The following is a 13,043-nucleotide window of genomic DNA, read 5'->3' as shown; positions in this document are numbered from 1 at the left end:
ATGATAATTGAACTCTTGATTCTCTGTTACCTTTTTGTAGTCGGAGCTTTCATGGATTGTGTATTAGAAACATGTTTCTCATTTGTACAGTCCATGAACAGAAAACAGGAATATCGACATGAATAGCAAGGATATTTTCTCAATCTCCTTAATTTGATCTGGAGGAATCAATAAAAGAAATCTCATTCTGGACTTTTATCATCATTGACTCTACTTGTAGGGCTGTGGAGGTTGCCTCAGGATCCAGGAGTGGCAACCAAAAATATTCATCTCCCAGTTCTTTCTCTAGTTTGCTCTCCATTATTATTAAATAAATTTAGTGACATTGCATTTTTTAATGCTCTCGGTCAATTTTGCTATGCCTTGCTCATTTAGTGAAGGGGGAGCTAATGCAGTGTATTTGCATTGGGTAAGGTATAGGGTGGTCCTCTAGAAAGTTAGTCCTAATGGTCACATTAATGGAAATGATGGGGTGATTTGAGGGCCTTGAGATATTTTTGTTTCTCTATGTTGTTTCTGTAGGTTTTGTTTCTGTAGGTTCTGGAAACAATAAAATAGTGAGTCTGATGAGCTTGGCATGGACAAGGGACTCAAATCTCATGATAATGGAACTCCTATGATACTTATTTAGGAAATGAAGCTGAGGAAATAGGACCTGACTCTGTACATTTTAGCAATTTTGAGAGAAGTGTTGAAATATTACATTTGGGAAAAGAGATAACTCCTGAATTTTTTTATACCAAAAACTAAAGCTATATTACTTTCTGTAATGAAGCACAAGTAGTGGAATGTGCTAAGAAATTTGATAGTGAATGACAAAGAGATACTTGTGGGCATAGTAGGAAATAACGAGACTGAAAGAAAAAGTACTTGAAAAAATTTCAAGTGCTATTTGCTTAAGTATATTACTCACAAAATGGCACTAGGATATTGAGAAAGTATTCTTAAGAAAGCATTGAAAAGAAATTTGGAGAGATTAAAAAGCAGGAAGTAAAGCAAATGCAAAAGCAAAAGAATTATTCTTGTATAACAGCTGTCAGTATGTTTAAATCAAAGGTGATGCCTCTACCAGATGCATCAGTCAGTCAAAGGAAATAATTTCTCTTAAAATGAAGATGAAGAAAGCCTCATTGACCTAAACCTAAGTATTCCTGTTTTAAAAAGAATAACAAAGAAAGTGATTGACAAACAACATGGTTGTAATATTCGACAGTCCAGATATCCCTTACAGGGTAAATATTAGTTAGAGAGATCTTGATGTCAAACTGTACAATCCATCCCCAGTTAAGTGTTATATATATATGCCAACTATATGGGCATGCAAATGACAAGTTTCAGGGTAATTGTAGTCAGAAGTGTGCAGAAGTAATTAGCTCTTGTAATTGTGGGGGTAAGCACAAATTCATTGACAAAATTGCATTGCATTTAGAAAAAATAGATTTTAACTTCTCTATACACTCCAAAAATAGAATTTGCAGATGCAAGAAGTAATGTGTATTGAACCCTCTGTAAGATGGGTTTTGCTGATGGAAGATTCTCAGCTCAGCTGTCATAAGCTCTTATTGCATGTAAAGGGAAAGGACAAAAAATATTGTCCTCTGACATTCATAAACCTCTCTGCCCTTATGATGGTGTCAGATCAAGTGCCTCCTCTGATGCTCTATAAGAGGAATATTATCTTGATTCCATCTTGAGGGGGCATCATTTGAATTAATTCAGATGCTTCTTCTGGAGGGCTTCCTTTGGATGCTTCTTCCTTGGAGCACGCTTTGGATACTCCACCTGTGGAGAATCCTTTGGGCATATGTCTGAAGGGATGCTCATCAAGTACTTCCTGGAACCAAAAAATTCAGAGAGGCTTAAAGTGTGTGCTCAAAGCCAGCAGGTTTTGAGTTTAGAAGTGAGACTGAGTCCTTGGATGATGACTTGGGAGATCCACCCCAGTCATCTGTATTTCATAGGCATGATCCTAAACCAGTAAAGTCATTAGCAGGTGAGCCCAAAAGGTCAAGGACCTCCTCAAAAAAGATGGTCTTAATTTTATGAAATACTGACTCTACAGTGGAAATTTCTTTTAAAGAATGTGGTCCCATTTGGAAGATCTGAGTTTTTATCAGAGGACTCTGTTTATATGTCTATCTGTCTGTATCTCTGACCCCTGTTCCCAAGCAGAACTCCCTCAAGGGGGTGGCCTCGGTGATAGAGTCTTCCATAACGAATGAACTCCAGTGCTGCCTCTTCGCCTTAAGTGCCTCACCCTTAACAGGCCACAGGCAAAGGGCAGCTCTAGCGCAGTGTTTGCAGGGGCTCCTTTGTAATATTCCTACTGACCACTGTTACGTTTTGCCTCCACCCCTTACACATAAAAGGGTGTATAATAAGCCCATAGGCCCATTAAAACAGATAACTCTGAAATAACAGCTTCTGTTAAGAGAGATTTGGGCTAGACACAGATTCCCTTACAGGCTAGCTAACATCTGACAGCTGAATGCCATAATGATATACCTACTTTTTCCTTCTTCTCAAGTTGGTCAAATACCAAACACAAATGAAATATATGAAAATATTTTTTTTTTTTTTTTTTTGCTTTGTCGCTGTCTCCCGCGTTTGCGAGGTAGCGCAAGGAAACAGACGAAAGAAATGGCCTAACCCACCCCCATACACATGTATATACATACGTCCACACACGCAACTGTACATACCTACACAGCTTTCCATGGTTTACCCCAGACGCTTCACATGCCCTGATTCAATCCACTGACAGCACGTCAACCCCGGTATACCACATCGATCCAATTCACTCTATTCCTTGCCCTCCTTTCACCCTCCTGCATGTTCAGGCCCCGATCACACAGAATCTTTTTCACTCCATCTTTCCACCTTCAATTTGGTCTCCCACTTCTCCTCGTTCCCTCCACCTCCGACACATATATCCTCTTGGTCAATCTTTCCTCACTCATTCTCTCCATGTGCCCAAACCATTTCAAAACACCCTCTTCTGCTCTCACAACCACGCTCTTTTTATTTCCACACATCTCTCTTACCCTTACGTTACTTACTCGATCAAACCACCTCACACCACACATTGTCCTCAAACATCTCATTTCCAGCACATCCATCCTCCTGCGCACAACTCTATCCATAGCCCACGCCTCGCAACCATACAACATTGTTGGAACCACTATTCCTTCAAACATACCCATTTTTGCTTTACGAGATAATGTTCTCGACTTCCACACATTCTTCAAGGCTCCCAGGATTTTCGCCCCCTCCCCCACCCTATGATCCACATCCGCTGCCAGATCCACTCCCAGATATCTAAAACACTTTACTTCCTCCAGTTTTGCTCCATTCAAACTTACCTCCCAATTGACTTGACCCTCAACCCTACTGTACCTAATAATCTTGCTCTTATTCACATTTACTCTTAACTTTCTTTCACACACTTTACCAAACTCAGTCACCAGCTTCTGCAGTTTCTCACATGAATCAGCCACCAGCGCTGTATCATCAGCGAACAACAACTGACTCACTTCCCAAGCTCTCTCATCCCCAACAGACTTCATACTTGCCCCTCTTTCCAAAATTCTTGCATTTACCTCCCTAACAACCCCATCCATAAACAAATTAAACAACCATGGAGACATCACACACCCCTGCCGCAAACCTACATTCACTGAGAACCAATCACTTTCCTCTCTTCCTACACGTACACATGCCTTACATCCTCGATAAAAACTTATAATAGCAAAATAGCATGGCTCTCTCATAACATAAATAATACAATTTTTCTTAATACATAGATCTCCCTCTATATTACTTTACTTAACATCACTCTGGCAAATTCACTGGCCTCAATTATATAACGTAAGGGTTTGAATTGACTGAGATGTGTACAGATTACATTATACATTTACCAACAGCTTTGTATCATGTCTTCCTTTTATGGCCATTCCTGAGAGAGGCTTGACCTTGGCCATCTTCCAGTTTCTATACAATTTCTCAAAGAAAACTGAATAAGATTTTTTTTTTTTTTTTTTTTTTTTTTTTTTTTTTTTTTTTATACTTTGTCGCTGTCTCCCGCGTTTGCGAGGTAGCGCGAGGAAACAGACGAAAGAAATGGCCCAACCCCCATACACACGTACATACACACGTCCACACACGCAAATATACATACCTACACAGCTTTCCATGGTTTACCCCAGACGCTTCACATGCCTTGATTCAATCCACTGACAGCACGTCAACCCCTGTATACCACATCGCTCCAATTCATTCTATTCCTTGCCCTCCTTTCACCCTCCTGCATGTTCAGGCCCCGATCACACAAAATCTTTTTCACTCCATCTTTCCACCTCCAATTTGGTCTCCCTCTTCTCCTCGTTCCCTCCACCTCCGACACATATATCCTCTTGGTCAATCTTTCCTCACTCATTCTCTCCATGTGCCCAAACCATTTCAAAACACCCTCTTCTGCTCTCTCAACCACGCTCTTTTTATTTCCACACATCTCTCTTACCCTTACGTTACTTACTCGATCAAACCACCTCACACCACACATTGTCCTCAAACATCTCATTTCCAGCACATCCATCCTCCTGCGCACAACTCTATCCATAGCCCACGCCTCGCAACCATACAACATTGTTGGAACCACTATTCCTTCAAACATACCCATTTTTGCTTTCCGAGATAATGTTCTCGACTTCCACACATTTTTCAAGGCTCCCAAAATTTTCGCCCCCTCCCCCACCCTATGATCCACTTCCGCTTCCATGGTTCCATCCGCTGACAGATCCACTCCCAGATATCTAAAACACTTCACTTCCTCCAGTTTTTCTCCATTCAAACTCACCTCCCAATTGACTTGACCCTCAACCCTACTGTACCTAATAACCTTGCTCTTATTCACATTTACTCTTAACTTTCTTCTTCCACACACTTTACCAAACTCAGTCACCAGCTTCTGCAGTTTCTCACATGAATCAGCCACCAGCGCTGTATCATCAGCGAACAACAACTGACTCACTTCCCAAGCTCTCTCATCCCCAACAGACTTCATACTTGCCCCTCTTTCCAGGACTCTTGCATTTACCTCCCTAACAACCCCATCCATAAACAAATTAAACAACCATGGAGACATCACACACCCCTGCCGCAAACCTACATTCACTGAGAACCAATCACTTTCCTCTCTTCCTACACGTACACATGCCTTACATCCTCGATAAAAACTTTTCACTGCTTCTAACAACTTGCCTCCCACACCATATATTCTTAATACCTTCCACAGAGCATCTCTATCAACTCTATCATATGCCTTCTCCAGATCCATAAATGCTACATACAAATCCATTTGCTTTTCTAAGTATTTCTCACATACATTCTTCAAAGCAAACACCTGATCCACACATCCTCTACCACTTCTGAAACCGCACTGGAGTGAATGTTGGGGTGAAGAAGGTGGTGAGAGTAAGTGAGCTTGGGAAGGAGACCTGTGTGGGGAAGTACCAGGAGAGACTGTGTACAGAATGGAAAAAGGTGAGAACAATGGAAGTAAGGGGAGTGGGGGAGGAATGGGATGTATTTAGGGAATCAGTGATGGATTGCGCAAAAGATGCTTGTGGCATGAGAAGAGTGGGAGGTGGGCTGTTTAGAAAGGGTAGTGAGTGGTGGGATGAAGAAGTAAGAGTATTAGTGAAAGAGAAGAGAGAGGCATTTGGACGATTTTTGCAGGGAAAAAATGCAATTGAGTGGGAGAAGTATAAAAGAAAGAGACAGGAGGTCAAGAGAAAGGTGCAAGAGGTGAAAAAAAGGGCAAATGAGAGTTGGGGTGAGAGACTATCAGTAAATTTTAGGGAGAATAAAAAGATGTTCTGGAAGGAGGTAAATAGGGTGCGTAAGACAAGGGAGCAAATGGGAACTTCAGTGAAGGGCGTAAATGGGGAGGTGATAACAAGTAGTGGTGATGTGAGAAGGAGATGGAATGAGTATTTTGAAGGTTTGTTGAATGTGTCTGATGACAGAGTGGCAGATATAGGGTGTTTTGGTCGAGGTGGTGTGCAAAGTGAGAGGGTTAGGGAAAATGATTTGGTAAACAGAGAAGAGGTAGTAAAAGCTTTGCGGAAGATGAAAGCCGGCAAGGCAGCAGGTTTGGATGGTATTGCAGTGGAATTTATTAAAAAAGGGGGTGACTGTATTGTTGACTGGTTGGTAAGGTTATTTAATGTATGTATGACTCATGGTGAGGTGCCTGAGGATTGGCGGAATGCGTGCATAGTGCCATTGTACAAAGGCAAAGGGGATAAGAGTGAGTGCTCAAATTACAGAGGTATAAGTTTGTTGAGTATTCCTGGTAAACTATATGGGAGGGTATTGATTGAGAGGGTGAAGGCATGTACAGAGCATCAGATGAATAAGATATAATGAGTAATTATAACATTTATGAGTAAATAGGGGAGATAACTGTAACACTACTACTACTCAGTGTTCCTGCCTAATGTTCCTACCTACTATTTCCACCTAATGTTTCTACCTAATGCTCCTGCCTAAATGTTTCTACCTACTACTTATATCAATTGCTACCATTTTGCCATAAGGCAAGGCTAGCACATTGTGCTCACCACAGGAAAATCTGGTTATGAAGAGTGAATGAGCTGTGTGAGTTAAGTGTTGTCAAGTGTTATGTATGACAAGGAGAGATTGCATGTTTGTGGACAAAATACCAGTAGTCCATGTATGGGGGAAGCAGAAAGAAGAGACAGCCACCTGGATCAGAGGAGGAGTGCAACTTGACAATCTCTGAAGTGCTGGCTCACTATACAGCTGTCATTAACCCTCCCAATACCCAGGCAGGTAATATGGGTAGTATACCTCCCTGTTCATAGGCTGCTTACCAGTACTACATACCATGACTCTGCTAAAATAATTTCCCTTCAAGAATCCAAACTAGAATATGAGAGTGTAATGCTTGGATATAAATCCATCCCTCCACCTTGCAGAAGGGCTAAAGAAGCCATCATTGTGAAGTCAGAAATTAATTGTAGTGTAGTCTCTTCGATAATTACCTCACACGCAGCAGCATTAAGAGTAAATTTTATGTTGTAAACCATTTAACTGGACTCATGTGGGTGTGGACTTTCCTTCATCCTCTGGTAGTTGAACAGATAGCACACTGGCCTACCATTCAGTTGTCCTGGCTTCAAATCCTCAACCTCATTTGGTAAATTGTTTCCATCAATTTCATGTTTCAGTACATTCTGAGAGATTTAAATTTTACCATGGTTCTTACAATACATGTGGGTGTAGGCTTTCCTTCATCCTTTCATAGTCCAGTGGTTAGCACATTGGCCTACCATGTGGTCGTTCTTGGGTTCATATCCTCAGCACCCAATAGTGAAATGTTTCATGTGTTTCAGTACATTTTAGTCATATTTTATGTATAGGCATAGCATTGATGGTGAATAACAGGAGTATATTTAGAGATGATACTCTACACAAAAATATGCTAGTCACTAGAGTGAGTGATTGGCATATATGGGAGGTTATCAGTGGTGTTTTTATCATTGTAAATAATCTAACTCTTTCACTCTGGTCTGTTACCAAAGTCTCCCATTATCCCATAATTATCTGAGGAGAAAATTAGGAGCAGTTGTTTCATGATTTCTTTTACAAGTGTTTGGTTAATGGGAACAATTCTTGTGCAGGCTTCCCTCCCTGTTATGTAGTCCCACTAAAATCATCCTGTGCACCACTTATTTCATGACTTTTTTTATGTCTGTCTTTGCACTTTCCTCATAAAGTGATACAAATGACAAGTTTATCCTTGTTACTTTGGTTGACTAGCAATCTATGTATATCCTAGAGAGTCACCTTGTATGCATGATCTACAGGTTGATGGCTGAGTACTTATTATTGTTGTTGTTGTAAGGGTACTGAATAGATCATATTTTTTCCTTTTCTTTCATGTCTTTCTTCTTAATCTCCTCAATATAACAGAATTTCATGTTAATCACATTGGACATTTTTTTTATCCGATAATCACTGTTGCAGCAATAATCATTCTGCTAAACATATCGTTTACTAATAACATCCTTTTGTAATCAGTAAAGCAATCCAAATTCAAAGCATTATGCCTCAATGCTCAGTCATATTTTTCCATACTTAGTTCTTATTATGAAATATGTTCCATCACCGTTATTCCTCTTTCAGTTATCTAACATCCACATTTTTCCCTCTTTATTTCATCGTCATATGTATAGATAAGTTCAGTTTCTTTCCTATCTGTAGATTTTTGGTTAGCCACATCAAAGTAAAGGAAGAACTGTTATTTTATCTTTGGCATCCACATCCATATGTACTTATGCATGCACATCCACATTTTGGTTAAATTTTACATCTGGGTTCAGTTCTGAACCAGTTATTGAATGACCATGTAACTTTAAATGCAGTTGCACATTGATGAGTGCTACACATTCGAAAAAACGTAGGTTACCTTAATCTGCATCTCACACCTCATAAACAAAGTTCTAAGTTGAAAATTACCTGTGCTTTAGGAGTATAGCATCGAGCACCAGTTTTATTTATGTCAAATGAAATAGAATATTTTCCTAGTACCTGACTGCATTTTCTTGCTTCTCTAGGTAGTTTCAGGAACAGAAAAACAACTTTGTTTGTACACAGCCAATCTCTAGCCTTTATGTTTATTATGTACACTTTCCCAATAATGTATTGGCCTCAGGAGCATGAAGTTTTTAAAAATTTACAACTGGCTGACCGATATTAAAATGACTTCACTGCACCCTGATGCAGTTTTCAACTGCATCAGTGTGGCAGCATAGTTGTTTTAATCTCAGTCAGCCATTTGTAGTTTTTCAAACCAGGACTGAGGGGGTGATACGTTTTTGGGAATGTATCAAAACCAGAGTTTACAATCCAAAGCCTAGATCCATGGACTGCTTTATGGTTTACCATGAATGGTTCATAAATAGCTTGTCATTCCCTCGTTAACCACATTGCTTGAATTCTTTCTGGTCAACTAATGCCTCTTACCCTTCAGAATGTCCAGGTTGTAATACCTGAAAGACTCTTTTACTCCATCCTTCCATCTCCTTGGTCTCTCTTCACACTACCTTCTCAAACATTGTTTCCCATACCCTTAACCAGCTATGATCAACAAACTTTTGTCTACATAACTCAAGCATTCATTTTTCCCCTTGCCTATTTACAAGGCCATTTGTATGCATGCACTCTGCCAATCCTCATGCACTTCATCTTGGACCATAATTACTTTGAATAACCTGATTAACTAATCAACAACACTGTCATTCCCATGTTGAGAATCTCAGCTTTGGTTCCATCGATTCCCAATAGTTTGTCATATTTCATCTTGAACAAGACTTTCTCTATCTTTTGCCATGATTCACTCTTCATCCCTCCCTATCATCTAACTAACTCACCGGTTGTTCATAATTCTCACTAATTTCCTTTTCACATCTTTGTTACCACTGTAGAGGATAATACTGTATTTTTACAAAATGCTCAACACTTTCTAGATATTCCAAATTTTTTACTCATTTACATATAAAAATTTCAGTTTGTATATCTAAAACCTTTGTGTTATAAAGTACTTTGATTATCACTTCATTCTTATCCCATTAAATAGACTTTAACCAGTTCCAAGAATTTTGCTGTGGAAGAGCATAATTTCATCTTCTACCTTTACAGGTGTCTCATTTCTACTGCATGCTGCCAGTGGTATATACCTCAGGACATTTTGTGTCCTGAGCACTCACACAGTGTATGTAGAACATATATACAGAGAACAGCCTTACCAAAAAGTTCCTTTAAAAGTACATTATGATGCATTCTTTTCTCTACTTTGAGATAAGTCTCTTCACTGTAGTAGCAGCATACTTATGTATTGCACCTTCTGTTTAAGATTCATATTGTAGTGCTGTCTTATGTAATAGTCATAACTTTCTTTACTTACAGGGTATTGATCGAGAACTAAGTATTGATAGTGAAACTTTTGAAGTTCGACCTATGAAAATCAAAATGAAACCAAGTGCTGTTACCATCTTTGCTCCACTATCACCTCCTTTTAATGCCCATGTGGGTTAAAGATATGGTATAGGTTAATGTAAAGATTAAATAGATTTTCTGAGAAGAGTAGTTTTTTATTTCATGTGATTTGTTACTTTGTGTGTGATCAGGTAAAAGTTAATGTTTTAGAAAAGTCAAAAGATGCAGTTTGAACCACTGAACATGAGTCTGTATTGGTGAACAACAGATCATGCAAGATATTTTCAGGTAGTAGTAATTGTGTAGGATAAAAGTTGAGTGCCCAATATCCACATACTTCCCATCAGAAAAGCTATTGCACATTTATATCATGAAAAATTTGAATAAGTGGTCCAAATATTTCACTATTAATGCAATTTTAGTAGTGAGAAGACATATTTTGCATATTCTTAGTCATAAAGTTCCATGAGCTTGACTATATCATTTTTTTTACATGAAATTGCTTACATTGCCGTAACATAATTAATATTCATAAGAAAATTAATCTGTTGTCACAATACTCCATTTTTCTGTAATACTGAATCAGTTTTGATAAGTGTCACAATTTTTGGCACTAAACCTAAACAACTTTAGATCTCATGGCATTACTAATCAGAGATGAAGTATACAATGACACATTGTATATTTCATTTAGATTTCCTGGTAACTTTATTTTTGCTAACTTAACCATACCAGCACCCTGCTGAGTCAGCAGATGGAGCCAGCTAATTATGGCCAGCTTAGTAGTGCCCTGGCTTCAAGACAAGCATTTTTTTAAGCAGACTCCCTTACTTGATTGTACCTCTCACACAGAACTCTCATTAGCCCTCAGGTTACCCTATGTGATGGCTTATGATGGATGCGTGTGTGTGTGTGTGTGTGTGTGTGTGTGTGTGTGCCTGGAGAATAGGACCTGAAAATGAAAGATTCCATCTTTCCTAAAAATCACCTTTCCCCCTTTCCAGGCAGGTGAAGCAAGATTATTTTGGCCCTGTGTCTCAGAAATCCTTAATGTGCCATTGACCCAATCTGAAGGAAAAGAACACTTGGCTAATTATATTAAAGACATGCATAATGCATTAATATATTTTTTTTTTTACTGCAGTGTGCCCTAAGGGCGATCGGAAAACTCTGCATGAAAATACATGATAAATGGTTACATAATAACCATTTTGTGAATATTGCTATGATACCTCACAGTTGAAACCCTTTACTTGGCCAACACATACACAGGTGTCACACTTTTTGTCAGGTAAAGTGGTTAGTTGCTTGATTTAACCCTATTAGTAAGGAAGTTTGCTAATGTCTTAAACATATTTAACCCTATTAGGGGGAAGTTTGTTAATGCCATGTATTAGTGTATGTTTTTTGTTGTGATTGTTGAATTTCTTGACCATTTGTAATAACTTCTGACAAATGTAACAAGAAGAGATGGACAGAAACCTCACATCCATATAATATTTTTGTGACTACTGTACCTTCAAGCATACTCAATGACAAGTTGGTCTCTAATCAGCCAGTAAGATGGAAATGTTGACGCTACCTCATTTGACGTTCTTTGTTAATACTGTGTGTTTTACTGTTGTTAAGTCTGGCAGTGAATGGTGTGTGGGAATCATACATTTGTAATCAGTTTATTACAAGTAGAACCATAGTGTAAAGTGTGTTTTTAATTTTTTTTTCCCTACTAGGCCATGAATATTGATAAGTGGATGCATATACTTATGCACTGACATAATAGTGATAAACCTGGTGAGTACTGACCGTTTTTTCATGTAAATATATGTGTCAGAGGTGGAGGGAACGAGGAGAAGTGGGAGACCAAATTGGAGGTGGAAGGATGGAGTGAAAAAGATTTTGAGCGATTGAGGCCTGAACATACAGGAGGGTGAAAGGATGCAAGGAATAAAGTGAATTGGAATGATGTGGTATACTGGGGTCAACATGCTGTCATTGGATCAACCAGGGCATGTGAAGCATCTGGGGTAAACCATGGAAAGTTTTGTGGGGCTTGGATGTGGAAAGGGAGCTGTGGTTTCGGTGAATTACACATGACAGCTAGAGACTGAGTGTGAATGAATGTGGCCTTTTTTGTCTTTTCCTAGCGCTACTTCGCATGCGCACGGGGGGAGGGGGTGCCATTTCATGTGTGGTGGGGTGGCAACAGGAATGGATGAAGGCAGCTAATATGAGTATGTACATGTGTATATATGTATATGTCTGTGTATGTACAGGTACACCTCTGAATTTCCGGCAACTGATGGTTCAGCACATCCTTTAGTCAGGACAAAATTACATGAGGGAACTTGAAATTACCACAGTCACCAGACTAGTTTACTGGGTGGCCACAGATGGTGTTGTGTGTAGGGCACGCTTATTTACATTCTTTACACTGCACTTGTTAGTGGTGATACCGCAATTCTGTGAGATTCTTAGCTTCTTTTGCTTAAATTTAACCCTAGCTATGACTTCTAAGACATATGAGAGTGTCAGTCATGGTGTCAGACATAAACACCTGTCCATATCGATCCAAGATAAAGTAGAACTGCTGAAAAAAATGGACCGTTGTGTTTCGGTGCATAAGCCATGTAACATGTACAGTATTAGTTCAACTGTTTATGATATAAAGAAGCAAAGGGAGAAAATATTGAAATTCTATGCAGACAGCAATTCCAAGAAGCAAATGATGATTAGAAAAACTATGAAAGATATTAAGAGTACTGAGCACTATCGAGTGATGATGGAATGGTTTCAATAGCATCGGAGTGCTGGAGTGGATTTATCAGGTAGCATGATAATGGACCACGCCTAGTTGTTCCATAAGGAACTTAAATTACAATATGAGTATTACTGTAGTGAAGGATGGCTTCAAAGATTCAAGAAGCGTCATGGAATTTCCATGAACAAAGTGTGCGGAGAAAAGCGGTCTGCAAACTATGAAGGAGCTGCCAAGTATGTGGACAAATTTGCAAAACTCGTAG

At 39.2% G+C, this 13,043-nt stretch overlaps 1 protein-coding gene across 3 annotated transcripts in view; it reads left to right on the top strand.

The window, feature by feature from the left end:
- The window catches only part of Mulk (acylglycerol kinase-like protein Mulk), a 50,698-nt gene extending 38,975 nt beyond the window's left edge, over window positions 1–11,723 (top strand). For 2 of the 3 annotated variants that reach the window (XM_071678962.1, XM_071678983.1), the window contains exon 9: window positions 11,028–11,322. In XM_071678962.1, coding sequence (XP_071535063.1) covers window positions 11,028–11,177 — 150 coding nt within the window. In that variant the 3' untranslated portion in view covers window positions 11,178–11,322. Of the gene's footprint in view, window positions 1–9,993 lie in introns of all 3 variants that reach the window. The other variant, XM_071678972.1, reaches the window with a different exon arrangement.
- The last annotated feature ends 1,320 nt before the right edge of the window (window positions 11,724–13,043 follow it).

The sequence above is a fragment of the Panulirus ornatus genome, chromosome 2 (genome assembly GCF_036320965.1).
Source record: "Panulirus ornatus isolate Po-2019 chromosome 2, ASM3632096v1, whole genome shotgun sequence".
Classification (NCBI taxonomy): domain Eukaryota; kingdom Metazoa; phylum Arthropoda; class Malacostraca; order Decapoda; family Palinuridae; genus Panulirus; species Panulirus ornatus.
This window is presented reverse-complemented; position numbering and strand designations above follow the sequence as displayed.